Source organism: Formica exsecta, unplaced genomic scaffold (genome assembly GCF_003651465.1).
Source record: "Formica exsecta isolate Colony F162 unplaced genomic scaffold, ASM365146v1 scaffold201, whole genome shotgun sequence".
Taxonomy (NCBI): Eukaryota; Metazoa; Arthropoda; class Insecta; order Hymenoptera; family Formicidae; genus Formica; species Formica exsecta.
The window spans coordinates 1,828,949-1,856,062 of NW_021849308.1; the positions used below are offsets into that span (position 1 = coordinate 1,828,949).

The 27,114-nt window shown below is 34.7% G+C and overlaps 7 protein-coding genes and 1 long non-coding RNA gene across 9 annotated transcripts in view; 5 read left to right on the forward strand and 3 right to left on the reverse strand.

The window, feature by feature from the left end:
* LOC115234725 (cadherin-99C) overlaps positions 1-4,638 on the forward strand; it is a 125,060-nt gene extending 120,422 nt beyond the window's left edge. For both annotated transcript variants that reach the window (XM_029806025.1, XM_029806026.1), the window contains 4 exons: positions 1-174; positions 1,040-1,270; positions 1,777-2,006; positions 2,344-4,638. In XM_029806025.1, the coding sequence (XP_029661885.1) occupies positions 1-174; positions 1,040-1,270; positions 1,777-2,006; positions 2,344-2,663 (955 nt within the window). In that variant the 3' untranslated portion in view covers positions 2,664-4,638. The remainder of the gene's footprint in view (positions 175-1,039; positions 1,271-1,776; positions 2,007-2,343) is intronic.
* A 523-nt stretch (positions 4,639-5,161) lies between these two features.
* On the forward strand, positions 5,162-9,225 carry LOC115234706 (tetraspanin-11-like). The gene is made up of 6 exons (XM_029805996.1): positions 5,162-5,738; positions 6,349-6,431; positions 6,760-6,972; positions 7,079-7,264; positions 7,760-7,882; positions 9,073-9,225. Exons 2-6 carry the CDS (start codon positions 6,384-6,386, stop codon positions 9,223-9,225), a joined length of 723 nt encoding a protein of 240 aa, XP_029661856.1. The 5' UTR covers positions 5,162-5,738; positions 6,349-6,383.
* Positions 9,151-13,996, forward strand: LOC115234733 (tetraspanin-11-like). Its single transcript, XM_029806037.1, has 8 exons — positions 9,151-9,296; positions 9,625-9,837; positions 9,944-10,129; positions 10,625-10,747; positions 11,938-11,991; positions 12,059-12,151; positions 12,236-12,319; positions 12,556-13,996. The coding sequence occupies exons 1-8, from the start codon at positions 9,249-9,251 to the stop codon at positions 12,616-12,618; spliced, it is 864 nt and encodes a 287-aa protein (XP_029661897.1). The 5' UTR covers positions 9,151-9,248; the 3' UTR covers positions 12,619-13,996.
* LOC115234740 lies at positions 9,269-9,740 on the reverse strand. The gene is made up of 2 exons (XR_003883952.1): positions 9,599-9,740; positions 9,269-9,479 (listed from the first exon to the last, which is right to left on the reverse strand). It is a non-coding gene; the product is annotated as an uncharacterized LOC115234740 (long non-coding RNA).
* Positions 13,997-14,311: 315 nt separating the features above from the next.
* Positions 14,312-15,636, reverse strand: LOC115234738 (carbonic anhydrase 1-like). The gene is made up of 4 exons (XM_029806047.1): positions 15,321-15,636; positions 14,936-15,192; positions 14,498-14,722; positions 14,312-14,419 (listed from the first exon to the last, which is right to left on the reverse strand). Exons 1-4 carry the CDS (start codon positions 15,625-15,627, stop codon positions 14,312-14,314), a joined length of 897 nt encoding a protein of 298 aa, XP_029661907.1. The 5' UTR covers positions 15,628-15,636.
* A 679-nt stretch (positions 15,637-16,315) lies between these two features.
* LOC115234707 (carbonic anhydrase 2-like) lies at positions 16,316-17,510 on the forward strand. Its single transcript, XM_029805997.1, has 5 exons — positions 16,316-16,334; positions 16,556-16,711; positions 16,794-16,935; positions 17,128-17,233; positions 17,391-17,510. The coding sequence occupies exons 1-5, from the start codon at positions 16,316-16,318 to the stop codon at positions 17,508-17,510; spliced, it is 543 nt and encodes a 180-aa protein (XP_029661857.1).
* A 1,156-nt stretch (positions 17,511-18,666) lies between these two features.
* On the forward strand, positions 18,667-24,107 carry LOC115234708 (carbonic anhydrase 5A, mitochondrial-like). Its single transcript, XM_029805998.1, has 11 exons — positions 18,667-18,691; positions 18,798-18,932; positions 19,018-19,162; positions 19,239-19,344; positions 19,411-19,513; positions 19,601-19,672; positions 22,581-22,766; positions 22,843-22,984; positions 23,055-23,160; positions 23,386-23,610; positions 23,713-24,107. The coding sequence occupies exons 1-11, from the start codon at positions 18,667-18,669 to the stop codon at positions 23,905-23,907; spliced, it is 1,440 nt and encodes a 479-aa protein (XP_029661858.1). The 3' UTR covers positions 23,908-24,107.
* LOC115234629 lies at positions 24,107-26,223 on the reverse strand. The gene is made up of 6 exons (XM_029805833.1): positions 26,055-26,223; positions 25,775-25,969; positions 25,164-25,336; positions 24,813-25,087; positions 24,422-24,666; positions 24,107-24,281 (listed from the first exon to the last, which is right to left on the reverse strand). The coding sequence occupies exons 1-6, from the start codon at positions 26,066-26,068 to the stop codon at positions 24,107-24,109; spliced, it is 1,077 nt and encodes a 358-aa protein (XP_029661693.1). The 5' UTR covers positions 26,069-26,223.
* Between the last annotated feature and the right edge of the window lie 891 nt (positions 26,224-27,114).

The following is a 27,114-nucleotide window of genomic DNA, read 5'->3' on the forward strand; positions in this document are numbered from 1 at the left end:
TATAATCGAGCAGAAGAGCGGTCTGCTGATCGGCATCGATAAGGTCGCGATGAGAAAAATTCTGACGAAAAATGGCACCGTGGAAACGTTCCCGCAGGACTCCGACGTGTGGTTCTACGCGGTCGACCCGGACACCGAGATCATACTCAGTAGAAACAGCACCAGTGTGCTGAGGTATGTATTGACACGTATATAGTAACCAAAAGTTGAAAAATTTTACGAGTAAAATACATATAATAGAATTTTTTTGGAAATTGTTAGAATAAATTTCTTCTTCAAGTTTTTGATATTAATGAGAAGATCATGTTGAGAGACTTCTTAGAATTCTTATTGTAACGGCACTTTAGATCTCCTACGTCTTCTTTGTAATTATGCACGCTAAAGCGGTTATCTCACAGTTATTTACGGAACAGTATTATGTAACTACTATTACTTGCAGTGTACTTGTGCTGCATACATACAAAATTTTTAATTAATTAAAATCAATTAAAATTAAGTTATAGTATATCAAAACACATACAGCAAATTTAATTATAAAGCTAAAATACAAGAATATAACATTAAATATGATTAAATTCATGTCTTTTAATGTATAATAATGCTTTGCACATTTTTAGATATTTTTATAAATATTATTACCGCCTTGTATAAGACGTTTTGTAATCTAGAACAGAATTAGTAACAGTACATAATAGAATCTATAGACGTTACTGTAAATATTTTTACTATATTAATTTTACGATAATTAATAAATTCTAGCTGTTAGAGGACAAAATGTTTCTTAAATCAATTTTTTTAATAAGGTTTGTGTTTATAATTTTCGCTTTGTGCTTGATACACCGTTCATGGATGTACAAATCAATAAGTTTCATGACAGTTAGCTTCTTTCCAACTTTAGTTGATTAAATACGACTTATCTGCGTATCGATGATAGAGAACAAATGTTTCCCACGCGAATATCGAAAGGTCAATTACGACATCCAATCCTACTGTGACATTTGACCGTGAGCAAATATTAAAAATATTGAATTCTTGACAGGTCAATTATGGATAAGTCGGCCATGTCGAATATTACATTTGACGTGTCTACGTTAGTGCGAGCGAACGCCATCGACATTCACGCACCCGTGATGCCACCTGAGCCGGTGCGAACACAAACTGCGATCGCGTTTAGCGGTGAGGTATTCCCGTACGCGTTGATCATCATCGCCTGCGTGATCCTGATCCTCGGCATTGCCGGCATCATCTACATTTGCGTCTCTTGGTCCAAGTAAGTTACAGTCATGCATGATTTCAATGTTGGAATCGCAGCATGATTTCGCTACTAGTAATATAAAATACATCGACAAGCAAGATTTAATTATAAAGTTATAAAATACATAAAAAAAAAATTTTCAAATTAATTAATATTATAATTAAAAAATTTTCATGTTTTCATACGATAAACATGAAAATTGTTGCATCCATGCACAGTTGTATTAATTATTATGCATACATATCATTCTAAGCTATTATTACGATCCTCAACTGTTATTATACGAGTCGCATGAGAGAGTCGCTTCGCGAGTATAAATATTCATTCAACTAGTCGAGTGTGAGTGATGCAAATTCATACAGCTCTTTATTATCTCTATTAGCTTTAATTGCAATTTCCACTCCGACTATCTTCCCTAGCACTTGCTATTTCAACGTTGCGATCGCTGTAAGAATAATCTTTCCGGGTTGTTTATGAAATTCCTTTGAGAGAGTTTCTCATGAAAATATCTTGTGACGTAGGTACAAAGCGTACAAGGAACGTATGCAACGCATGTACGTAATGCCGCGTTATGATCCCGTCTATGTGGAACCGAATTTGAAGGAGTACGAGACGCAGGTACTCCAGATGAGCGTGCCGGTCGACGACAACGACAGTTGCAATGATTTACAGTTGGACTTCAGCAACAAAAATCACGCGTTCAGCCTGGACAATGTCAGTTACATCACCAAAGATCATGGAGACAGTACTGGTAATTCGAAAAAAAATATCTGAAAATTCATACAAGATCTCTAAATTTATATCGCCAAGTTATTAAATAAAAGAAATTATGTGCGAGAAAAAACTGGTATCTATCTCCTTTTTTGCATTATTTATTGCAATGTATTAAAAAGTGTCAAAATGACAAAGCACACAGTTTTAAAAATATATTATTTTCTCGTATATTAACTGTATCAATATTTCGTAAAGCGAAATTATTTTATCCAAAGAGGATTTTAGCGACGATTTATCCCCGCACGATATGTATGTATACATCGCTTACGCTACGATTCCAAGTATATACAGCGAGCTTATGTGTTTCGTTTAAGGCCAACAAAGTCCCGTTAGCTCCGAAGCGGCAACTACGGCGCGCGCGTCCAGCATCGCCGGTAATCACGGCGACACCAATATCCATTCCCTGCGGCGATCCACGCTGGGCCGAAAGAATCACGGTGCGAGCAACACAAATACCTTGAATAATCGCGACGCGACGCCGGTACTTAATCCCTTGTACAATCACGGCGCAGATCTCCTGAGCCCTAGTCCGTCCAACGACAACGTCACCTTCAGGGAGAGAAAGGATTACTCGCATCTTGGATTTACGTATCTAGGCGAGCAGAGTCCCGTAGAAACCACGACGGAATTGTAAGTTACATGATTCGACGACGTGCAAATGGAAGCCACGTATTGGCTCAAAAACCGTCACCGAATTACACGTATGTGTTAAAAAATAACACAAAAATGAATTAATATGACAGTGTAATTTTGATATCGTTTCGATATACAAGTAAGACTGTGATGGACGTAATATTTTTTTACATCAAAGTTTTATCGAGATATACCGTAAGATATTAAAATGCCTAAAATCTTACATCGCGTAAAAATCATGTCAACAAGCATCTCATCTTGCATTCACAATATGCATATAAAATAGACAATTATGTGCCTTTTTTGCATGTGTGGCAAAAAAAAGCGGTATAAAGTGTACTTAATTTCGAAAAAATGCGTAATATATGACATATACAAGATAGAATTCAGAATAATTGCTACCGAGTAGCGCATACTTTTTCTCATATGTACAACCCCGAAGCGCATATAGAGAACATGTCAAAGCTTACGGAAAATAGTTGAGTGATTACGTACATATATATATATATATATATATATATATTCTGCCATTTCATATGTTGTCTTTTGAATGTGAATCGATACCCGCGTGCCGATTCACGCGAACGCGCAAATGTATCCGCAGAATTCCCGGCGGAATATATTCTGAACGAGTTACTTCGCATGTGATATCCATAAAAGAGTAGCGTGATGTAGCGTTCAGGTATATCCGTATACCGGCATGAAACGAGGCCGTGAAAATCGCGCGTGCAAAAGAGGCGTGTAAAAAGGGCGAACGAAAGACTGCGAATATCTTTCTGAACCAATATTTTATTTGATTTATTTCCCATCGTACATTGAATTTTCGCAAGGCTAAAGCTTAGGCAATATGTTCCGCCAATAAATTGCGAGATTACAAATAAACGCCATCGGGATTGCAACATAAATTATTATTATTATTATTGTGACTGTGGCTCTAAGCGCAGCGCGAGAAAGTTGGATTAATGAAGGCTCATTAATCGAGTCTTGACTAATAACTTTGGAGATGTTCCGTATTCTGCGGAAATTCATGCGGACGCGTACATTTTAATTATAGAAAGAGAGAGAGAGAGAGAGAGGAGGAGAGAAGAAGAAAAGGAAAGAGAAAAATTGCAAAAATATTACTACAAATATTACTACAGATGCAACCGTCCAATGCATAGACTTAGATTCGAAGACGAGGTTGTAAGTTTATATGAGTGTATTTGGTGAGTGCGTATGTGCGTCTGTGCGAGTCTTATCGGCTCGTAATCTTGTAAATGGGTCGATCCCGATCATTTTGTACTATAATATCTGTTTATTTATACAATCGTTTTTGCTCACGTCATATTCTATTGTATTATAATCATAATTAACCGACGCGATGACGACGTATATCGTTGCGTATTGTATGTATGTCCGTGTAAAAAAAAAAAAAAAATCGCAAGAACGCGTTTTATTAAATTTCGTCAAGTTTGAACAATGACTTTTACGCGCTTCCATTGCGACTATTGCTCACTCTTGTTCACACGATCGCGTCGGCGGTCTATAATTAGCGACTGCCATAAAAGCGAGGTAAAAAAAAAACGCGTCATACGCCGATGGCATAAGTGGTAAAGCGTGTATTTAATCAGACACGCGTAACTGCCCATTTTCTCCTAGTTTCGACGACGCTATTTGATATTGTTCGATATTAGATTTGACAGATCCGTTTTATATAAGATATCGTATGAAACGGCGTCGAGTGGAATTAAATATGATACGACTTGATTGAATGTATATCTCTAGTCGTATAGCGGGCGTCCACTGCCGTGCAATTTATGTAAGCTGTTTTATATTAAAAAAAAAACAAACCAACAAACTTTTGTGTACGCGTGTTACAAGTGCTCTTCGATTTTATAGCGTTGATGTCCTTTAGTCGTAGCTGTACAATATTTAAGCGCAAATTTTGTAAAAATTGTTAATACCTAATAATAAAACTTTATTATATTTACATAATATATAACGAGGCTTTTTTTTCGAGGCAACATTTCACATGACATATCCTTTTTAGCGTAAAGCAACGAACTGTCGAGTTGTTACGCAAACGTTAATTTAAGCTTCCGCGTAACTAAATTAGCCGCGGTTTCGTCCAATTCCCACGTAAGATCTTTCGCATTTGTTTCACACTCGTGCAAGTCACGTATAGCAATGTGTAACAATGAGTTGTTCCTTCTGTAGATAATTCATAATTTTGCCATCCGGATAATATTTGAGATATTCCCTTATAGGAAATTTTTTTTATTATAATATTATTTTTAATTCATTCGACTTTATATTCTATGCAAATTCAAAAAGAACGGCGATAGCCACGGTACCTTAATTAACCTTGGGTTATTATAGAATTGCTATACGGTAAGTAGAACAGCAGCGTGTTGATGAAGCTTCCCCCGAGACCGTCGACGGAGTCCTGGGTGGCGGGTGGGGATCAACTATGCCCCTGACGATAGAGCGTCGGCGCCGCGACGGCGGAAGCACGCAGACGCATCTGGACCGATGTCGATGATGTACAGACGTGAGAAAGGCGGCGGACGGAATCCGGCGGCATACTCCAGTCCATTTCGATTCCGCTCCGCGTTTAGTCTACCGTCGGGATTAACGAGTAAAGGAATTCGCACTTTCGACACGCGAGATAAAACACCTGGATGCTGAAGGAGGTTCTATCGATTGATATCGACGAGTGATAAGCGGGTCCGTTCTTCCCGTCTGTGCTCTCGTTGCACCTGCTCGAATGCGTTGCGACGCCCGAATGTCGCGCAGATCGGAACGTTAGGAGAGAGCGATCTCAGGGAGGAATGACAGAACGCACGGATATCGCGAACCACCTGTGAACCACGGCTGGGGACACGTATCAAGACAGCGATGATCTTTGAGGATTACGGATGTAATCTGTGCATCTGTGTTTGTGATTTCCATATTGATAACTGTGTGACATTGTTTGTAAAGCGCGCGACGGACTGTGTAATCGTGTGACAGTTATATACGAAAGTGTCCCGCAGGGATAATCGAGAGCACAGCTGACGTCGATATCAAGTAGAGTAAGCTAACTCGCTACTGACAGGTACAATGCCTGTATACAATTTTGCTATCTAGAGTTTTTGTTTTTGTAATGATGCTTTTTGATAGTTTAACGATCTGTGTCTTTAATATAAATAAAAAACTTTATAAAATTCTCGGTAATCGATAAATAAATAATTCTAAATCGTGTGTGATGTAATAAAATAATTTAAATAATAAACATTAAAAAAAAAATTTTTTTTTAATTATAATAATAATAAATAATCTCTCAATGTTATACTAGAAGCTGTGACTGGGAATTAATAGAAAAAAAAAAGTATTCCTTATACGAAATTTTCGATATCGAATGAAAAGTGTTCTAAAATTAAAAAATTATCTATCAAGTTCTATTAAAATGGAAGGAGAGAAAACATGTTTTTTAACGTCTTTGAAAGAAAGAGAGACAGAGATATTTAAATGTTGTTATTATTTAGATAATTAATTTTGCATTATCTTTATGCGTTAATATGCATAAAACAATATAAATTGTAAACCAGAGATATAAATCAAAAAATTTAATATTTATATGGTATATTAATATTATACATATATATATATATATATATATATATTTGATCTTACAACTGGGGTCACGTATCGTGTTATATTTGCAGATTGATGACTAATTGGAGGGTCAAGGATAACAAACATGAAATACTTGAAAATTGCGTTATTTACGTTTAATCTATTAATATGGGTAAATAACATGCACTTATACTTTATAACATTATAAACTAAGTCTAGAAATAGCGACACGTACCGACAACTTAGACGCGCTGGTACTTGAACTATAAATATTTCTTCTATGTGTATTCCAGAGCAAAACAATTATCCTTTAAATGTTTGCATCGTTGGATCAACGTCAGATTAGATTATATCTCTAGAGAAAGGCACAAAATATGATTTAAACATTATTTAACTTTATGCGTATTTAGGGAAACACGCGGTTTCTTGCGGTGCAAAATTATCGTCGCGATAAAGGAAGAAATGAAAAATTACCGTGCGATTCTTTTTCTTTTTGGTAGCTGGCTGGCTGCATGGTGCTCGTTATAGGCGCCTGGTTGCTCCTGGAGCCCAGCAAGGGGCACATCCTCAATCTTTTCGTATCTGACGTGAAGCCGCACGAAACTATTAATCTGATAGCTTATAGCCTTCTCGGGCTCGGTTTTATCGTGCTTACGGTCGGCTTCTTCGGCTGTCGCGCCGCGCTACGCGGAAATCAATGCATCCTCGCCACCGTGAGTAAAACGACATTTTTACTGCTCACCTCGTCTTGGCGCGGTTACCGTTATAGATCGTCGGGGGTCAAGGTCGGCGATTTCATCGCCATTCGTTTTTTCGCAGTACATGAGCATGCTGGTTGCGCTCATCGTCACGGAACTGGTGACGGCGGCCATCGGTGGGTTGATGACTTTCCAGATCTTGTCAGATCTGGAGGAAAGGCTCACCAGCAAACTGGCAGTGAATTATGGTCACGATTCGACCAGCGATATCCCCTTCAGCCACAGCTTGGATTTTGCGCAGTATAAGGTGTCGCATTAAGAGGGTTGATCTAATTAAATGCTCATCTCGAGCTTTGTACAACATATTTTCGTGAAGTGGCTCATGTTTTTAGTTACATTTTCCTTTTGCGATATTTTATGATTTTTTTTATTTTGATATGAATCCACTTCTTGTACAATTTTCCGACTTCTGCGGTAAAACTTATTTTCTGTGTATCTTGTGATCAAGATTTCAATTGTGTTCTGGATTTATTCTCGCTAAAAATCGCATGCTGTAATTATCTCTGTGCACGGCATTTGAGCGAAATAATAATACAATTTAACTTTTTTATTAAATATTTTGTTAAAAGATCTTTTCTGTGTCTCGGCTTATTTTTTCTGCAGCACATATTATGCGCGAAATATGTGCTTGTAAATTATGTTTCATGCATGACGGGGTCGCATGCAATGCTTTGTCAGAAATCGTTCGCCCGACGAGACATTTCGCGATGATTCGAAGAGCACATTAGTGGTTCCATTGCAGTTTAATTGCTGTGGAATCCATGGCGACGACGATTACAATGGTACGGCTTGGTGGAGAGACGGTCATTTTTCGGGAAACAGGAGGCAGGTTCCCCTCACATGTTGTGTTCTCAAAAATTCCGAGGTATCTTATGCAATTAAATTTATTGTTTTTAGAAAAACATGTTTTGATCAAATCTTTGAAAGAAAAGATTGGGATAGTTAATAAAATATGTTTTGAAAACACAAATACAAGTTTAAAAATGTTACGTGATATCGTTACCTGGACATTTTGTTTAAAACAAGTTATGGATTTACGAAGCGCGTCTATTAAATAACCGGACTAAAGCTGTATAAAATTAAATAACAATCTTAATGGCAACATTAATTTATTTTATTCAAAATATATCTTTTCAACGTCGAGACAGCATTGGGCACGGTTAACCACTAAGTGGATTGATTTTTGGAAGCCCTCTTTTAGAATCCTTTCAAGCACCCTCGCCGGTATCGCATAAATCGCCGGAATGCTATAGTAATGAATTTCTTTGGAATTGGAATTTTCGAAGCAGATTTTTGGAAACAGAAATAGAATGCCACATCAGGCAAATGTAACATATGGTCAAGCACTACGAGTGTTCCAAACGAGTAATATTCAAATCGTTGTGTAAAATGTTGCAAACCGTGTTTTTAGAGACACATTCGGATTCTTCCGCTAATATTCTCATAGTTTTTGCATCAATTTTTGCAGTAATTTGCACATTTTTTCAAAGAAATCCGATGTCGAAATTGTTTTTAAATGCCTCGATTGCTCGTTATCTTCCACATCTTTGCAACCGTTTCTAAATCTTCCAAACCACTCAAAAAATTATGTACGCAATAGGCAATCATCCTGAAAAATTTCTTTTAACATTTCGTTTGCGTCACGTTTTTCTTTAAGTTTTAGAGAGGACTTGATATGTAGATACTCCTTAGCTCATCATGCTTTTACGGCGACATCAAATTTTTACTGGCTCCTTTATTCGACATATTTTATGACGCGTACGTCCAACAATAATAAAATTTTTACAGTTGATAGACGTGACTCGAAGTTTAGAAACAGTGTTACTTTTTAATAGTTGGTAATCACACAAAATATTTAAAAAAAAAAAATCAATCCGATTATTAATAGGCGCACCCCGTATATTAACCAATATTGTCATTTTCTGAATAACTTTAACTTATGGTTTTACAAATTGTTTGTCGTATCTTATTTTTTATTGTTTACTTTAGATGTCTAATTAAAATTTATTATAAATTTATTAGTGAAATCGCACAGCAAATGCTACTATTTTACAGAATAAGAATACAGGCAGTCCGATGAGCGTTGTTTCGAGAGTGTTTCACAAAAATGTGAGTAAAATATCGATGAAAATATATATATATATATATATATATTTGATCTTACAACTGGGGTCACGTATCGTGTTATATTTGCAGATTGATGACTAATTGGAGGGTCAAGGATAACAAACATGAAATACTTGAAAATTGCGTTATTTACGTTTAATCTATTAATATGGGTAAATAACATGCACTTATACTTTATAACATTATAAACTAAGTCTAGAAATAGCGACACGTACCGACAACTTAGACGCGCTGGTACTTGAACTATAAATATTTCTTCTATGTGTATTCCAGAGCAAAACAATTATCCTTTAAATGTTTGCATCGTTGGATCAACGTCAGATTAGATTATATCTCTAGAGAAAGGCACAAAATATGATTTAAACATTATTTAACTTTATGCGTATTTAGGGAAACACGCGGTTTCTTGCGGTGCAAAATTATCGTCGCGATAAAGGAAGAAATGAAAAATTACCGTGCGATTCTTTTTCTTTTTGGTAGCTGGCTGGCTGCATGGTGCTCGTTATAGGCGCCTGGTTGCTCCTGGAGCCCAGCAAGGGGCACATCCTCAATCTTTTCGTATCTGACGTGAAGCCGCACGAAACTATTAATCTGATAGCTTATAGCCTTCTCGGGCTCGGTTTTATCGTGCTTACGGTCGGCTTCTTCGGCTGTCGCGCCGCGCTACGCGGAAATCAATGCATCCTCGCCACCGTGAGTAAAACGACATTTTTACTGCTCACCTCGTCTTGGCGCGGTTACCGTTATAGATCGTCGGGGGTCAAGGTCGGCGATTTCATCGCCATTCGTTTTTTCGCAGTACATGAGCATGCTGGTTGCGCTCATCGTCACGGAACTGGTGACGGCGGCCATCGGTGGGTTGATGACTTTCCAGATCTTGTCAGATCTGGAGGAAAGGCTCACCAGCAAACTGGCAGTGAATTATGGTCACGATTCGACCAGCGATATCCCCTTCAGCCACAGCTTGGATTTTGCGCAGTATAAGGTGTCGCATTAAGAGGGTTGATCTAATTAAATGCTCATCTCGAGCTTTGTACAACATATTTTCGTGAAGTGGCTCATGTTTTTAGTTACATTTTCCTTTTGCGATATTTTATGATTTTTTTTATTTTGATATGAATCCACTTCTTGTACAATTTTCCGACTTCTGCGGTAAAACTTATTTTCTGTGTATCTTGTGATCAAGATTTCAATTGTGTTCTGGATTTATTCTCGCTAAAAATCGCATGCTGTAATTATCTCTGTGCACGGCATTTGAGCGAAATAATAATACAATTTAACTTTTTTATTAAATATTTTGTTAAAAGATCTTTTCTGTGTCTCGGCTTATTTTTTCTGCAGCACATATTATGCGCGAAATATGTGCTTGTAAATTATGTTTCATGCATGACGGGGTCGCATGCAATGCTTTGTCAGAAATCGTTCGCCCGACGAGACATTTCGCGATGATTCGAAGAGCACATTAGTGGTTCCATTGCAGTTTAATTGCTGTGGAATCCATGGCGACGACGATTACAATGGTACGGCTTGGTGGAGAGACGGTCATTTTTCGGGAAACAGGAGGCAGGTTCCCCTCACATGTTGTGTTCTCAAAAATTCCGAGGTATCTTATGCAATTAAATTTATTGTTTTTAGAAAAACATGTTTTGATCAAATCTTTGAAAGAAAAGATTGGGATAGTTAATAAAATATGTTTTGAAAACACAAATACAAGTTTAAAAATGTTACGTGATATCGTTACCTGGACATTTTGTTTAAAACAAGTTATGGATTTACGAAGCGCGTCTATTAAATAACCGGACTAAAGCTGTATAAAATTAAATAACAATCTTAATGGCAACATTAATTTATTTTATTCAAAATATATCTTTTCAACGTCGAGACAGCATTGGGCACGGTTAACCACTAAGTGGATTGATTTTTGGAAGCCCTCTTTTAGAATCCTTTCAAGCACCCTCGCCGGTATCGCATAAATCGCCGGAATGCTATAGTAATGAATTTCTTTGGAATTGGAATTTTCGAAGCAGATTTTTGGAAACAGAAATAGAATGCCACATCAGGCAAATGTAACATATGGTCAAGCACTACGAGTGTTCCAAACGAGTAATATTCAAATCGTTGTGTAAAATGTTGCAAACCGTGTTTTTAGAGACACATTCGGATTCTTCCGCTAATATTCTCATAGTTTTTGCATCAATTTTTGCAGTAATTTGCACATTTTTTCAAAGAAATCCGATGTCGAAATTGTTTTTAAATGCCTCGATTGCTCGTTATCTTCCACATCTTTGCAACCGTTTCTAAATCTTCCAAACCACTCAAAAAATTATGTACGCAATAGGCAATCATCCTGAAAAATTTCTTTTAACATTTCGTTTGCGTCACGTTTTTCTTTAAGTTTTAGAGAGGACTTGATATGTAGATACTCCTTAGCTCATCATGCTTTTACGGCGACATCAAATTTTTACTGGCTCCTTTATTCGACATATTTTATGACGCGTACGTCCAACAATAATAAAATTTTTACAGTTGATAGACGTGACTCGAAGTTTAGAAACAGTGTTACTTTTTAATAGTTGGTAATCACACAAAATATTTAAAAAAAAAAAATCAATCCGATTATTAATAGGCGCACCCCGTATATTAACCAATATTGTCATTTTCTGAATAACTTTAACTTATGGTTTTACAAATTGTTTGTCGTATCTTATTTTTTATTGTTTACTTTAGATGTCTAATTAAAATTTATTATAAATTTATTAGTGAAATCGCACAGCAAATGCTACTATTTTACAGAATAAGAATACAGGCAGTCCGATGAGCGTTGTTTCGAGAGTGTTTCACAAAAATGTGAGTAAAATATCGATGAAAAAGTGAATGCATGCACTTAAGGTGAGTAATCTTTTGTTGCTGGTAGAATGAAAAACCATGGCTGCATCCGCAGCCGAGGGATGAGGCCGCGTGTCAAGTAGAAAGCAAAGAGGGTCATGAGGGATACAGACACAAAGAGGTACACATTTTATATCATATCATAAAAATATCATTGATGCATATCACATGGTTATGTATTTTGATCGACACGATGCATTTTTAGGGCTGCCTTGGAAAAGTCACGAACTGGCTGCAGTGCGAAAGTTTCACGTTGGTATTCCTCGGCATGGCAATGGCAGGAATACAGGTAAATCTTTTTAATAAATCATCTCGCCGGCGCAAAGTTTTAAAGAAAATTTATTCAGAAGAAAATATTTTATGTAAGAAAGCGGTTTTTGAGATTTTCGGATTTTATAAAGTGGTTTTATAAAAGTTATATAATAGATATATACTAGATCTGTTGAATTATTTTTCTTAGATAGTTTTCTTCTTTTTGTTTTGAATACTTAATGAGACAGAAATAATCACGTAAATGTATTTCAGACATTCGGAATAATAACGTCCGCTTTCCTCTGTCGAACGATAAGGGATATGCAGGATGAATGATCCATGATTCGTAGTCTCAATGAAGTAAAAAGAATGTCATGGCACATTCGTTCTTGTCATTGAGAAAGAGGAAACATCTTTGTTTTGTATCTTCGTGTACTATCATCTCTGCAAACATTCTCAAAATCTGTTTTGAGTCTTGTGAGTTAAGGACAATGATGTGAGTCGCAAAACTGCGACTTGGGAATTCTGCGGACAGAAAGCAAGTCTTGTTCTGTTTTACGCAAACCGACCGATCAACTTCGAAGCGAGATAACGACAAATGCGTATGCTTAATTTTTAGATCATTTCCTGGCGCGCGCGTTTTGCTGCAAGTCAGTAATAAAGTGACCGATACACTCTGATGTATATATACAATATATACGCATCTTTGTTGTGTTCACTCCAAATAACAAGCCGCGATATTACAATGATATCTCGCTTAGATTTTATGACGATTGCCGGCGAAGATCGATCAACAAGGCGAATTGTTATTCGCGATATTTTGTCGTCTTGTAAATACACTTGCCAGTGCAGATAATAAAAGTATGTGCGTTGTGTACGTGAGAATTTTCGAGTCCTTTTTCCTTTCTGAAAAATTTACCTGATTCAAGATACAAAATAATTTTTCGCACAAAGTTGTACATGCATTTTTAGAAAAAATGAGTTTTGACTAATGAGATTTGCGTGCGTGGATGTATGTAGAAGGGCTGGAACTGATTGTGATCTTCTCACTATTGACAGATTTTATAAGCGCAACGCCTTAAAGTTTCACATATTGAGAAATATATATGAAAATCATATAACGCTGCTTGCGCGTTTTAATTGCATAAATTTTCAAAGTATTTTATTTGTGTAAACTAAATTTTAAAAAATATATTGATTTGAGAAAAGATAAATAAGATTTCTTTTTCTTAATATACGCTAACATATTTTAGGTAACAAATTGTTAAATTTGTTTACTTATATATTTATAATTATCTTAATAGTCAATATTTGTAATGATACCAAAATCTCCTTCTGTGATCTGAAAGCTTGAAGTGATAAAAGTGTCAATCAGCTCCAACAACTTCTAATAATAGTGTATATTAGATTAGAATAGATATATATTTTATCATCTATTTTAGAAAATGGATGGTGCATACATATATTATATATATATATATATCTATAGAAAGAATGTGTCATATATATTCTTTAACTAAAAGGAACGCTTCCTTCTTCGACACTAATTTTGGAAGAATGTATTATAATAACTTGTGCCAAAAGAATTTTTATTGTATAATGAGTGACACAAATTTTAATATATTTTTATTTTCTTAAAACATCCAGCAAGATATGTCCTACGTATTTATAGAACGCACCTTAATGATAATAAAAATGTTGTTCTCTGTGTAAACTCGTTATTGATTTTATATATTTTCACAAAATATACCAATTTATATCCGTATTTTATAAAAATTTTTAACGTTTGAATGTTATATTTACATTACTCACAAGATAAGCAACTCGCACATTGTATGTAATGAGCTTATTTTGATAATTTTACGCATCCTACGCATCTGTGTAAATAGAATATTATCAACGTATCGAATTTCCCGTTAATTGCATACATATTTATTGAAATTAATGCGCAAGTAAAGAAATGAGATTTTCGTATGTGCTTGACCACGTGAATATTTTGATAAAATAAATATGGGTTAAAAAATTACGATTAACTTTCTTCGTAAAAGTAAACCTCACGATCGTTTAGTGATTGAACTGGTCGACAATTTAGAAGTAACTGTCCATCCATTGAACATAGTTTTCGAAATTGTTCCACCTATAACAAAAGATTATACATAGTAATGACAACATAAAGCCGACGACAAATATCTTATTACTAAACAGATTACTTTACCTGTGATACAGATATGGCAATTGGTTCTTGCTGAATGATCCATGTAACTATTTCACTGCAAGGAGGATAGCTAAGAGACCCAGTGTATGTATAGTAATCTCTGTCAAAAGGTAAAACAAGCCATTCCAATGGGAAAGGAGGTATGCCGACTTCAGTTCCCGGATAGGTAATGCGCCGCAAATTTCTCACAATGTGATCCAGATAAGGATTATCCGCATAATTTATCTGTGATACGTTATAATCAGGCGTAATTACAATAAATTCAGTTTAACATAATATATTTATATTTAATGTAATATATTTTATTAAACATTTAAAGAGAGAGAAAGAGAGAGAGAGAGAGAGAGCGAGAGAGAGAATGGATCGATTTAATCTTTCAACAGAAAACATTGGTGATGAGATATACTCATTTTATATATTTCCAGCAAAAAATCATACTTGAAGAAAGAACGAAACAATCGCTACTCCGTCTTTCACTCCGAGGCTGATTGCTTCCAACAGCGATTTAATTCCACGTTTTCTATGGACAATTTGTAGTTCCATAGGAAAACGAACATAGTCCAAAGTATGTTCACTGCCCTCTTCGTTGGACGGACCCCAATGGAAGCGAACATGAGAGAAATCATACGTATCGGTCAAAGGTCCCCCTTGAAGCTGTGGCCGTGTAGTACTGGTCCAGGATCCTCGGAATATCACTGTGTACATATATTAGTGCAAAACGCATAATACGAAAGATATTACAAATATCTCTATAAAAATATCAAGAATTTATCAATTTATTTTAATTTATTTACTTAATTATAGAAAGTTTAATTAAATCTACCAGTATGACCGTCGTTCATGATAGTCATCGATTTTGGTACGCTATTATAATTGATCCATCGAAGTGGTTCAGATGGTTGCACTACTACAGTGAGCCTGGTGATAATATTGATAGGCGATTGATTGCTACCGGTGCTTCCGGGATATAGATCCTTCCAAGTATGGGGACCATTCTGATGAGCGTATCCAAATGAAAAAGTAGGTAGCTGGAGATCATTCTTTATATATAAGAAAACTTGTGTCAAGTTCCACATATCACTTAATAATAACACTAGAATAAATGAAATTATATTATATAACACACACATTGTAAACCATGTATGTAAATATATAAATATATAAATATATAAATATATAATCTAATGATTTAGTTGTCAATCTTCGTGTGTACGCATATGCGTATTTTTTTGCGATGCTTACATATGAGAAGAGTGCCGCTACACACAATCATACATTCTATTAACGAAAAGTCCATCATTTTTGAAATGATGTAACTTTTGGGAAGATACATTTGGGTTATAAAATTTCAGACTTGTCTTTGTACGCGAAATTTCCGGCGTAATAAATTTTTATGCATGCATAGACGTGCGATCTATTTGAGATTTTGCTCAGCACTTCATAATACGTAATAATTTTTATTAAAGCCACTCATAAAAATATATAATATGATATGAAACATCAAATGACAATTTATGAGAATCGATAAAGCGTACTTCAATTCACAAAAATGATGTGAAGGTAATTCTTTATTTTTTTTTCAATAAAAAAAATTAAGTAAGTTAAAACAATGCACCTACTAATGCGTTAGCAACTTCTTATCGTACCACAAGTTGGCAACCACTTACAACCTGTTCATAAAAATGACATCATGACAGATGTCAGATAATTGTAATACCTATATTTAAAATAACATGTCTTATAATTGAAAATAATGGACACTTAATTTCACATTATTTCCTGTTTGTCAAAGTTCGATATTATAGTCGTGATACAAATATGACATCTAAATCCAAAGGTATACGATTACGTAAATAAATCTTCAACTCAATCTCGCTCAAAAAATTTGTTACAGATACTTTTTCTATATATTTATTTAAAAATATTGTATATAAATACAAATATATATATATATATATATATATTTATAATTTTCTTCTTGCAAATATATTTCTGTATATTGAATATATTTTTTAACTTTTATTTTTAAAACCCCTTATTTTAATTGCGCTCTACAAGAAAAATTGTACACAACATCATCTTCGGGTTTACCAAATTGGCGACAATCTCCGATCGATATCAGTCGCGTATGGACCAAAAAATTTCCACCATTGCTTTTGACCAATTATTGCTCGAACATTGGCACAGCGATACTTACTAACACCGGCCAAACAGGTTTTTATATTTAGCACAAAATTAAGAATTACTGTAAAATATATTTAATCTAGTTTAATATATATAATTTAATAATTTTTAGTTAATCTCGAGCTGGCGAACAGAAAAATGCCGATAATACGCGGCGGCCCTTTAAAAGATGATGAATTTCAATTCATGAACATTCAGTTTCGCTGGGGTCCGTCTAATTGTCGAGGCGCGGAACATTCTATCGATAATATTTGGTTAGAGAGAGAGAGAGAGAGAGATAATGTATCACAAAAATTACATTTTTTATTTAAACTCATATTTATGTTTTATTATGTTCTAAATAATTTAAATAAATTTATAATATTTATATGAACTCTATATGAATTTATTTCTGTTCAATTAATATTGGTTAATATACAATTTCTAAATGACATGTGTTTAATAAGGTATTCAATGGAAGCGCAAGTTATGCATTGGAACACACGTTACGGATTGATAGAAAAATGCTACAATAAACCTGATGGGATTGCAATACTCTCTTATCTCATGCAGGTATGATAATAAGCAAAAATAAATAATATCAAGTAAATATCAATATTTTTGAGGTAAATCCTTGAGATCGCTCGATAATAGCTTCTTCAGTAGATTACCGTGCTGCATTTATAAAATATAAATTATATATTATTATAAAAAAGATATATATTTGTAGGTCGTTGGCTGTTCTGGACTTCCGGACAATCCAGCACTTGCTCCAATCACTGATAAACTCGCGGAAATAAAACAAACGGATAGTACCGTGAATATTACGCCTGGTAATTCTACAATGTGAGACGATCTTTAATCAATATATCAATTTGATCACTCGTAGACTAAATCGCGTAATAGAAAGGAGATTTTATGTTCTCACGTTTCATTATATATATTTTCAGTCACCAGTCAAAATTTTGGCAAATTTGCATTTTTTTCATATATTTTTGATAACATGTATTTTTTACTTTTCATGAATGAAAGTTTTGAGCGATTGTAATGCTAACACTTTTTAATTAACTATCCAATTATATGTTACAGATTGCTTACGTTGGATGATGCACGCATGCACATCGTCCGGATATTACACTTATTCAGGTTCTCTCACTTATCCTCCGTATAATGAGTGTGTTACGTGGATAATTATGCCGAACCCGATAAGAATATCTTCCTATCAAGTATACAACGCATATCAAACTTTGGAAAATATATATACTGTAGCTATATATAAATGCGCTATTAAATTACGTTACAATTTATTTATCAACAGGTAGAAGCGTTTAGAAATCTTTATAATTATAAACGGGAACGTATAGTAAGAAATTATAGATCACAACATCTTCTTCGTGGAAGAAGGATTTTCTTTGCCACAGATGTATGATATCCATGCAATAGTTTAATTTATTAAAAACATATTGCCAAAGCAATTATTACATTATATATACATAAAAAGATTTTTTTATATATGTTTATTTGGCTATAAAATACAAATAAAAATATGGGTACAAAAATAATGCAACCGTTATATGTATATATAAAATATTTTTCTTTTTGCTAAGATTTCGAGATTCTATAACTGACTAAAACACTATAAACGTGCGCCATTTATTTTCTGCGTGTGTAGGTAATTACTTATACATATTAATCTAGTTCTCCGTTTTTTAAAATTTATTTTAAATTAAATTATATCAATTAAATTAAAATTACATACACATTTAATATTTAAATTGCGATTGTCAAATGCATCGCTCAGCCATGACAGACTTTTATTGATATGAAGTAATGCAGCGTCAAGATAACCAATCATCATCGCAGCATAATTGTATAAATTAGCTAATTTCAAAGATGTTAAATTATGAAATGTAACATAATGACATAATTTTAAAACCCAACTGTATTCTATATATAAAAAATTTGTAGTCATATATTGCGCTAAATGATTCTTAATTAATACAAAAATGGCGAGTTATACAACAACTACAGGTAAGTGAAGAAATATAGAAAATAATGATGACAAGAGGTCAGGGTTATGCGGACTGTACTTCATAATTTTTAAATTATACGTTTTATATTAATATCTGTTTTTAAGATGTACAAAAAAGTGGTCAAGCACCGATTGATTTAATTGACGAAATTGTACGACCTAAGAGATTTCCACCGTTAATATTAAATGGCCACTGGTTAAAAGATGGGAATGCAACCTTATTTAATGACGGCTCAACAGGTTACTTAATTTGTTTTACGTGTATATAATGTTATTGTGGTTTGCTTGTGAAACGCAATTGAATATCAAATTCCTTTCTTATCAGTGAAGATTTTTTTGAATGGTGATAGGATCCCATCGACGGTGTTTGGTGGTCCGCTCGTAAACGACGAATACGAGTTTTATAACGCACACTTTCACTGGGGAGAGGACGATTGTAGGGGCGCTGAGCACACGATCAATGGTACTTGGTAAGAACGTAATATCAACCGTGATTAATAATCGCATGTAAAAATTGGTGAAAATCTTACATTTAAATAAATGTAGGTTTTCCATGGAAAGCCACATAGTGCATTGGAACCGAAAATATCTCACTTTTGAAGAATGTTTAAGACACCGAGATGGTCTTTGCGTGTTGGCCTATTTATTTTTGGTATAATTATTAATACATAACTATATCTTTTATGTTTCATACATTATTAATGAATTCGTCTTACAGGTCCAACCGGGATCTTGTCAATGGAATAACGTCAGGTTTGATAAAATCTCCGAAAATTTGCAATATGTTCAGAATGCTGGCTCAGAAATAAAAATTCCATCAAGTTAATATTCGAAGAATAGAAAGCTTTATCGTGTATGGTATTATTATTATGTTATTTTAAACCTGATGATACTTTCGTAATTTTTAGATTCTTTATCTTGGATGAGAATAGCAACAAATTGTCCAAATTATTATACTTACTTGGGATCCTACAATACAGGTGCTAATTGGAAATGCGCTACGTGGATCGTATTTCCAGTCATTATTCCTATACAATCATGCCAAGCAAGTTATGCAAAATATAAGGCCATAAATATTTATCTAAGTTTTGTAAAATAATTATGGTTATCGTTATTAATTTTGAACTAATATTCAATATTTGTAGAATACACTAAAAGTTTTTTTTTTAAATATAACAATAGACATACATATATAAAAATATAACAATAAATTTTACAGCTTAATGAATTTCGAAAACTGCGGGATAAGAAAGATAAATTTATAAAATCGAATTGGAGGGATGTTCAACTTTTACGAGGACGACAAATATTTCTGGCTATCTCTTAATAAAAATTTAGATCTTGCCTTAAATTTAATAAATTACTTCAAGTTTTTATAGTTTTTATATCTTTATATATAACATTTTATAATATATTTATAACTTTATATAACAAACTAGTTGAAAAACCTTTAAATTTTCATATAGCTTATGTAAAATGCAGTGATCTATTAAATCATTATAAACAACATTAAACATTTAATACGTTTTATATTTATAAAATTTATTAATTTATATTATCTGTATCGCTGTGAAAATTAGTATACTCATCTGCATTATATTTTATGCTTCTTCAACTTATTAAGCCTATTAAAAGAATCGATACTGGCGCAAACTCGTTCTATTGTCTCTTCCAGAGCTTTATATATACGAATGAAAAAAACTTCTCTGTAAAGCTGTAGATTTAATAAATAGTAATTCTTTTCCTTTCCTTCCTGCATTAACGTCTGTGTTTGATCGATTGAGTTTTCTCTATATATTTCTTGGAAGCTTTTATTGGATCTTTGCAATAAAAGCGTTGATTCTTGTTGATCTATTTTTGTTGCAGAATCTTTTCGTATCAAACTGTTTTTCTTCACGAGTTCACTTTCATCTTCAAAACAATTCGCGAAAGCACATAAAATATTATACACAGTGTCATATTTATTTTTACGAGCGAAGTCAAATTCAGTCAAATTGGGTCTGAGACTTTGTTTGCAAAGGTCATTGAACCGGGTCAGCATGTCGCGTTTGTAATTCGCATCCTCTATTTGTAAAAGGATATCTCGCAGAGTGTCGAGCGATAAGTTCCAGGGTGATAAATTTTCATCGGTAACGTCGCAATACATTTTCTGCAATTGCATCACGATACTCGGATGATAGTAATAATAGGGATTTAGAGAGGTGAATAGGTCGCCTTGCGAGAGTAACGGCTTATATGCCGGCTCCGGTGATTTGCTAGTCTCCACGTTGGTCATGATTTCCTCAACGATCGAGCGTATCGTCGAGTCGCGAATACGACGATCCAAATGTTCGTCGATCGCTCGATGATCGGTCATTTCTGAGCTCCGACTATCGATTGTACAGCCCCACAAGCGAAATACGAACGTCGAGGGACTCAATCTCGGTTCTGTGATGAATCGCCAGGACTCAGTGAAGATTGCTCGAGTTCTAGATCGATACCATATCTTGATCTTCACGATTTGTCCTGGAAGTACGAGACCTTTCGTCTTGTTGAAGAAGAATGGACTTCCGCGTCTCTCGACGGATACGTTGCTTGACCGTAAAGTTGGCCAATCTCGCCAATAATACACGATAACACGGTGTCCTTTGTTCTCGAGGATGATCTCCTTTTCAACGAGCTCATCAACCTCACTCGTAAAAGTTAGAGACCACGTGATGGGATCGGTGTCCTCCGGCTCGAAGAGACATCTTTGCCAAATAAATTCTCGATCTTGGATCTTCAGGATTACCGCCTGATCTTCGCATGACTCTTCCTCATCATCGGGTTCCGTGATGGTTATCGGCGGAATTCGTAGCAGCGGTTTCTTTCTTTGAAAGGCGCGTCCTTGAACGACCAACTGTGCTGTTTCCGGTTCCTTCGGCAACAGCAATGCGATTTCTTCAGCCAGTTCGACTTTACGCGTCTTTAGATACTCGCTACGTTTCCAGGATTCCTCTTTGGTTTTCAACGCGACAAGATCCCGTTCCTTCGCTATCAAGTCCGGTAATTCAACGTGCATTAAGTCCGGAGGAAGATTCAAGTCTTTCCTAGTTGGAGTTAAAGCTATTTTAGGCAAGTGGCAAGCGTGATCTGGCAGGAATTCGGGCGTTCGCCAAAATTCCGGTCCACCGCGATATTTATCGCCGATTACGGGTACCGGTATGGCCGCGTGCTCCATCAAATTTTTCATCTCCACGAATGCGCGAAATCTCTCCGAGGAACTTTGCAGCTGATCGGCTTGCGAGCGACCGGTAATAGCCTCGATGCGTCGATTCTGCTTCTTTCGATCGGCGAGCCACTTTCGCCAATTTACAAAACGATGATCTTCTGAAAATACTGTATCCCCGGAGAGGAGGTTATCCCTGGTCGTTACAAGTGGCTGACGAGTTTTCTTCCAGGTTTGACGCTTGTCAGATTTACCGATTGTCCGCGCAAAGTCCATTTTTAAGAGCACGAGATATTTTATATATGATGTTAAGTATCTTCTTCCCTTTAATGCGTGTGTGAGAACCTGAACGAAATCTTATTTTTGGTACACATTATTCTCGACTACAAAACATTGCGTTGTTTTTCTTTTTTCTGTATAAAAATATATTCTTATTTCGTTTTAAGAATATATAAAAAATAATTCATTATTAATGATGTTTGATATTGATGATATTTGAATTGAAGTATGAGCAAAGTCGCGCGTGCGATCAATTTAAGGCTCTAGACTGCATAAAGAGTTATCAATTAATAATATATACGGCAATATAATATATTGGCATGAGTTCTTCAACAGGTGTGACATGTATAAATTGAAATGGCATTTCTTTTATACGATGAAAATATTTTTATTATTAAATATCTTTTTCTGCAATTTTTTAGATACTGATGAGCATAGTAACGAAACGGTTAGATTCATACAACAATTAGCTAAAACTGATGGCAAATTGGAATCACCAATTAATTTGAATATCAGTTATATGAAAGTCGTGAAATTGAATCCTGTACAATGGCTCAATTACAATGTCATGCCAAAGAAAATGAAACTCACGAACAGCGGCTACACTGGTTAGGTTAAAAGTCGGATTTGTATATGCATAAAATTATTTCTAAAAAAATAATTAATTATGTTTATTGCTAATAGTGATTCTTAGTGCAACATGGCATGCAGAAGAGCCGTATTTGTGTGATGGCCCATTCGTCGGTAATTATATTTTTTCGCAGCTCCATTTCCATTGGGGTAAAACCGATATGAACGGTAGCGAACATTATGTCGACGGTGGAAGGTTTTACTTTTACTGTTATTTCATAGATTACTCGTTTATTTGCTTTATTTAAATGCATTTATCAATGCAGCATGCCAATGGAATTGCACGCGGTGCATTATAAAAGTGATTACGAGACTCAAGTAGCAGCTCTTCGTCAAAATGGTGGAATTACTATTCTAGTATATTTATTTCAGGTATTAAAAAAAAGATTTTTATTTGTGAAAAAATTATTATTCAATTATATATAATGCCTCTACATTAACCTATTTTCTGTGCGTATCTTTTTTTATTTCTTTTGTTCTTAATATATTTTAAAACGTGCTACTTCAGAATTGGAACACAAACATGTCTGTTCAAATATTTAAAAAATGATATGTATATATTTTTTGGAAGGCAAAGGAATAATATTATATATACAGCTTCAGGTATCTCCTAATCCACTTTTGGATGATATCGTGAAAGCATTACCCTTTATCCAGACGGCTCACTCTTCCGTTCGTTTAGTGCCTTTTCCCATAACAAATATTATGCGATGCTTTCAACATGATTACTTCGTGTATTGGGGCTCTATAACAATGACAAATATCAAAAATAGCATACTTTGGCTAATAAACAGAGAACCATTAGGAATATCCATCGAGCAAGTAAGTTGCACCAGAATTGACAATTAATGATTAAATAAAATAAAATCGCCATATAATTATTGCTAATAGTTCATCTTATAATAAAATCGATTTTTTTTCGAGATCGCGGAGTTTCGCACACTATACGACGAACATAGAATGCCAATTTTGACAAATTGTCACCCATTGAAAGATAGAGGTGATAGAAACGTTTTCCATGTATGTCCTAGTGGATCCATGTATGCAACACTTCGACGCATTCCACATAATTCTAGTGATTCATCTATTGTTCAAGACGACATCGATGATAAACAATGATGAAATACTATATTATATAATTATAATATATATAGATATATATAGATATATTATTATAAGAGAGACACACATAGATTTCTCTTATAAATTCGTTATTACAATTATTTATAAATATAGAGTGCAAGATCCCTCATAACATGCTTTTGTTTAATTTATTTTACTTTTAGTCTTGTAAAGTTTTGCAAAGTATTCTTTAGTTTTATTTCCTTCTCTTGCGACGTCTTTTAATCCTTTCTTTCTCGAGATCACATCCTGAGTAGAAAGAGGCACAGTCAATTCCGCCCAAGCCCAGAATGGATGCTTTCACAGAATCCAACATTGCCGACCATGGAGTTCTGTGCAGCACTCTGCCCGATACCCAGCTCATGCCCAAGCTGGAAAGAAGAATCTCAACATTACCGATTTCGAGAAACAACTTCAAACACTTCGCCGACCATTGATATTGCGTTGATCAATTTACGAGTTTCGACGGTAAATTTTCTAAATCAAATTTTGTTCCTACACACTTTATTACCTCCAAACGGGAACCCAAATTCTACGTCCGTCGTTGATTTCCTTGGAATATTGATTCTCTTCGCACAATATCCTACGCAGACAATTACCAGAGTCTTCTTCGGCGATCATAACTGCTTCGATGGATCTTAGAATGCGATAAGACAGATCATTCAAGTCTTCGTTATTAACGGAAGATAAGGAAAGAGGAAGTGCGTTTCTCTTGAAACGTTGCCTAGTCATCATCGTCATCATGCCATTATTGTTCTATAATGTAAGAAACATTTTTTTTCGTCAAAATGTATCATCAAAAAATTATGTGTACATCTCTTCTGTATCAAATATTTTCATTGGAACAAAAACATACTTTTAAAATAATTAACAAATATTTTTAAACAAGATAGTTTTAGTACCGCAGCATTCATACACAGCTGAATGATAAACAGGCCGAATGCTAAGAATGCAAGCGCGGTGAGCGCGATTTCGAAGAAATCCTTGATCGAAAGCTCCTTTCCCTTAGAATAGGACTTATGATCATCTTCTTCGTGCTGCTCATGCGGTCCGTAATAATATTCCTCGTGGATAGATGGGAAGAAATGTTCGCTATGGTGTCCAAAGTCGCTATGATGGTGACCGAATGAGGGTCCATAATGAAAAGAATGTTCCGACGATGAAGACGACCTGTCACCTATTCATGAAATATATAAATATCAAATCGTTCGTATATCGCGTAACACATTTGTGAAATAACTTCTGAAATCTACCTTCATGAGGTGGTCTGTAGAAACCCACTTTTCCAGATGGCAGAGGTGCTTGCATCGCGTACCCCGTCACCTCACCATCGAACTCATCAATGTCATCTTCCCGGACATCCTGTTTCTTTTTTATTTTTTTGTGGGGTGCATAATGTCGATAGACATCATCTAGCGTTGTCGTTCTATTATAAATAAGTCAAATTTAGATATTTTTTTCTTTTTATATTACGTACTGTATTAGTACTAGTATTTTGTAGAATATAACAAAAGATTAATGTAAATGAATATAGTTTTTCACAGCCAAGATGCATTAATAATGCATTATATAGTTAATATATTTTTAAAGTATTTTAAATTAAATTATAATATATATATGTAAGTTTTTAATTCGAGAGTTTAATAAAAATTTAATTTTTTTATATTAGAAAGTTTAAAATTTGTTAAAAAGAAATGAATCATAATTTCGTGAAAAGTAATGAGATATAATATTTTTTGAGTCTAAAATATATTTAGTAAGTTTACCGTGTGTTATGTAAAATTATTCAAAACTATAAATATGATTAATGACTAAATATGTGGTTGAGATTATAAAGAATTTAAAAATTCCTTAGTGTGCTTACTTTTGAAGCCAATTTTTATACTTCGAGCTTCCTTCATCCGCCAAAAGTTTATCGTGAATCGTAACATTGTCTAAAAAATTATGTAAGTTCTCAGGTGGCAGAGATTGGGGACGTCGTTTCACTCTAGGAGTGCTCACTTCCTTCAAGATTTCTTCCGCCATATAACCGTGACAAAGATACTCATTCATTCTCGCCCTAATTTTATATATATCAATTAATTAAAAATAGTTAATTAAACACTTTTCAGTTTTATTAACTTTTTGAGTTATTTAATTCTTACCTATGATAGCCCATTTGGTTTAATGCTCTATCGAAAGATCCGTCCACAGTTTCATTTGCCACTGTCTTGGAAACATTATTTTGATATTGATCACTAAATAGAAACGATCCAGGTAAAAGATCCACGGAAAGTATATCATCTTGATTGATACAGAATTCGTTGCCGTCGTCGAAGCATTCCTGAAAAGAAACAGATTACGAAAAAATATATAATCGTGTAAATTCGTAACAAACGTTTTTCACGGCATTCTGACAAAATTTTCAGTGGCATTTTTGCTGTGCCACGAGAGTTGCTGTTGAAACACGAAGACAACTGTGACTGACGAGAAGACGACACGCTCGTGTAATAATTCTCTCGTCTGCTAGGAATAATTGCTTTAACCGTAACGTTGCTTAGACTTGCTATTAGTTTTATTTACAGTTTTAAGCATATGAAAAAAATATTGTGCGCATATAAGTCTAATTAAAATAATTTTCCAGATTTTTAATATTCAAATAATTAACGAATGATATTTAATAAATTGATTAATCAAAAATATAAAGATACGTAAAAAAGATCTAACTTACCGGTATCAAACTCGAAAGAAAAAAACACCCGCATACCTGCTAAAAGCGGGGGTTGTTCCAACATCTGTTTAGATTCATGACTAATCCCCCCGATTAGTGATAGCGCCCACCGATTTACGCGTAATCCGACACTCATGATTAAATACGTTTATTAAAAACCACTTACAACGCTCTTATGAATGTTTCAAGAGCGAAGGGTCTGGCGGAACGTCCGCCTGGGTCGAGGTGGTAAGACAGGGTAATGGGGCCTTTGTTCCCCTGGGAACGCGCTCACCTGTCTAATATCTCGCGGGAGTGGCTATATCTGTACACACACCAAAAGCGGCCAGTTATACGCCGAGCTTACTGAAAATTAATCGCGCAGTTTCGAAAGAATCTTTGCGTCTCGTCCTACCGACTGAAATAAACGTTTCTCACGCGATTATTAATGATATCGTGGTCGCAAAATCAGGTAAAAGTACATACAAAAATTATTTATTTATAATTTACTGAAA

What these genes read in the sequence shown, in the direction of transcription:
- LOC115234706 (XM_029805996.1), top strand. Translation starts at nt 6,384, where the DNA reads ATGAAATACTTGAAAATTGCGTTATTTACGTTTAATCTATTAATATGG. An exon ending in CGTTTAATCTATTAATATGG is followed by an intron (nt 6,432 to 6,759) that starts GTAAATAACATG and finishes TCTTTTTGGTAG; the next exon opens with CTGGCTGGCTGCATGGTGCT. An exon ending in TGGATTTTGCGCAGTATAAG is followed by an intron (nt 7,265 to 7,759) that starts GTGTCGCATTAA and finishes GTTCCATTGCAG; the next exon opens with TTTAATTGCTGTGGAATCCA.
- LOC115234738 (XM_029806047.1), bottom strand. Translation starts at nt 15,627, where the DNA reads ATGTGTGTGTTATATAATATAATTTCATTTATTCTAGTGTTATTATTA. An exon ending in CATGAACGACGGTCATACTG is followed by an intron (nt 15,193 to 15,320) that starts GTAGATTTAATT and finishes ATATGTACACAG; the next exon opens with TGATATTCCGAGGATCCTGG. An exon ending in TTGCCATATCTGTATCACAG is followed by an intron (nt 14,420 to 14,497) that starts GTAAAGTAATCT and finishes CTTTTGTTATAG; the next exon opens with GTGGAACAATTTCGAAAACT.
- LOC115234733 (XM_029806037.1), top strand. Translation starts at nt 9,249, where the DNA reads ATGAAATACTTGAAAATTGCGTTATTTACGTTTAATCTATTAATATGG. An exon ending in CGTTTAATCTATTAATATGG is followed by an intron (nt 9,297 to 9,624) that starts GTAAATAACATG and finishes TCTTTTTGGTAG; the next exon opens with CTGGCTGGCTGCATGGTGCT. An exon ending in ATCAATGCATCCTCGCCACC is followed by an intron (nt 9,838 to 9,943) that starts GTGAGTAAAACG and finishes GTTTTTTCGCAG; the next exon opens with TACATGAGCATGCTGGTTGC.
- LOC115234708 (XM_029805998.1), top strand. Translation starts at nt 18,667, where the DNA reads ATGGCGAGTTATACAACAACTACAG. An exon ending in TGTTGGCCTATTTATTTTTG is followed by an intron (nt 19,345 to 19,410) that starts GTATAATTATTA and finishes TTCGTCTTACAG; the next exon opens with GTCCAACCGGGATCTTGTCA. An exon ending in TTCTAGTATATTTATTTCAG is followed by an intron (nt 23,161 to 23,385) that starts GTATTAAAAAAA and finishes TTATATATACAG; the next exon opens with CTTCAGGTATCTCCTAATCC.
- LOC115234629 (XM_029805833.1), bottom strand. An exon ending in CTACAGACCACCTCATGAAG is followed by an intron (nt 25,088 to 25,163) that starts GTAGATTTCAGA and finishes TTTCATGAATAG; the next exon opens with GTGACAGGTCGTCTTCATCG. An exon ending in AGCTGTGTATGAATGCTGCG is followed by an intron (nt 24,667 to 24,812) that starts GTACTAAAACTA and finishes CTTACATTATAG; the next exon opens with AACAATAATGGCATGATGAC.
- LOC115234707 (XM_029805997.1), top strand. An exon ending in TACTAACACCGGCCAAACAG is followed by an intron (nt 16,712 to 16,793) that starts GTTTTTATATTT and finishes AATAATTTTTAG; the next exon opens with TTAATCTCGAGCTGGCGAAC. An exon ending in TACTCTCTTATCTCATGCAG is followed by an intron (nt 17,234 to 17,390) that starts GTATGATAATAA and finishes ATATATTTGTAG; the next exon opens with GTCGTTGGCTGTTCTGGACT.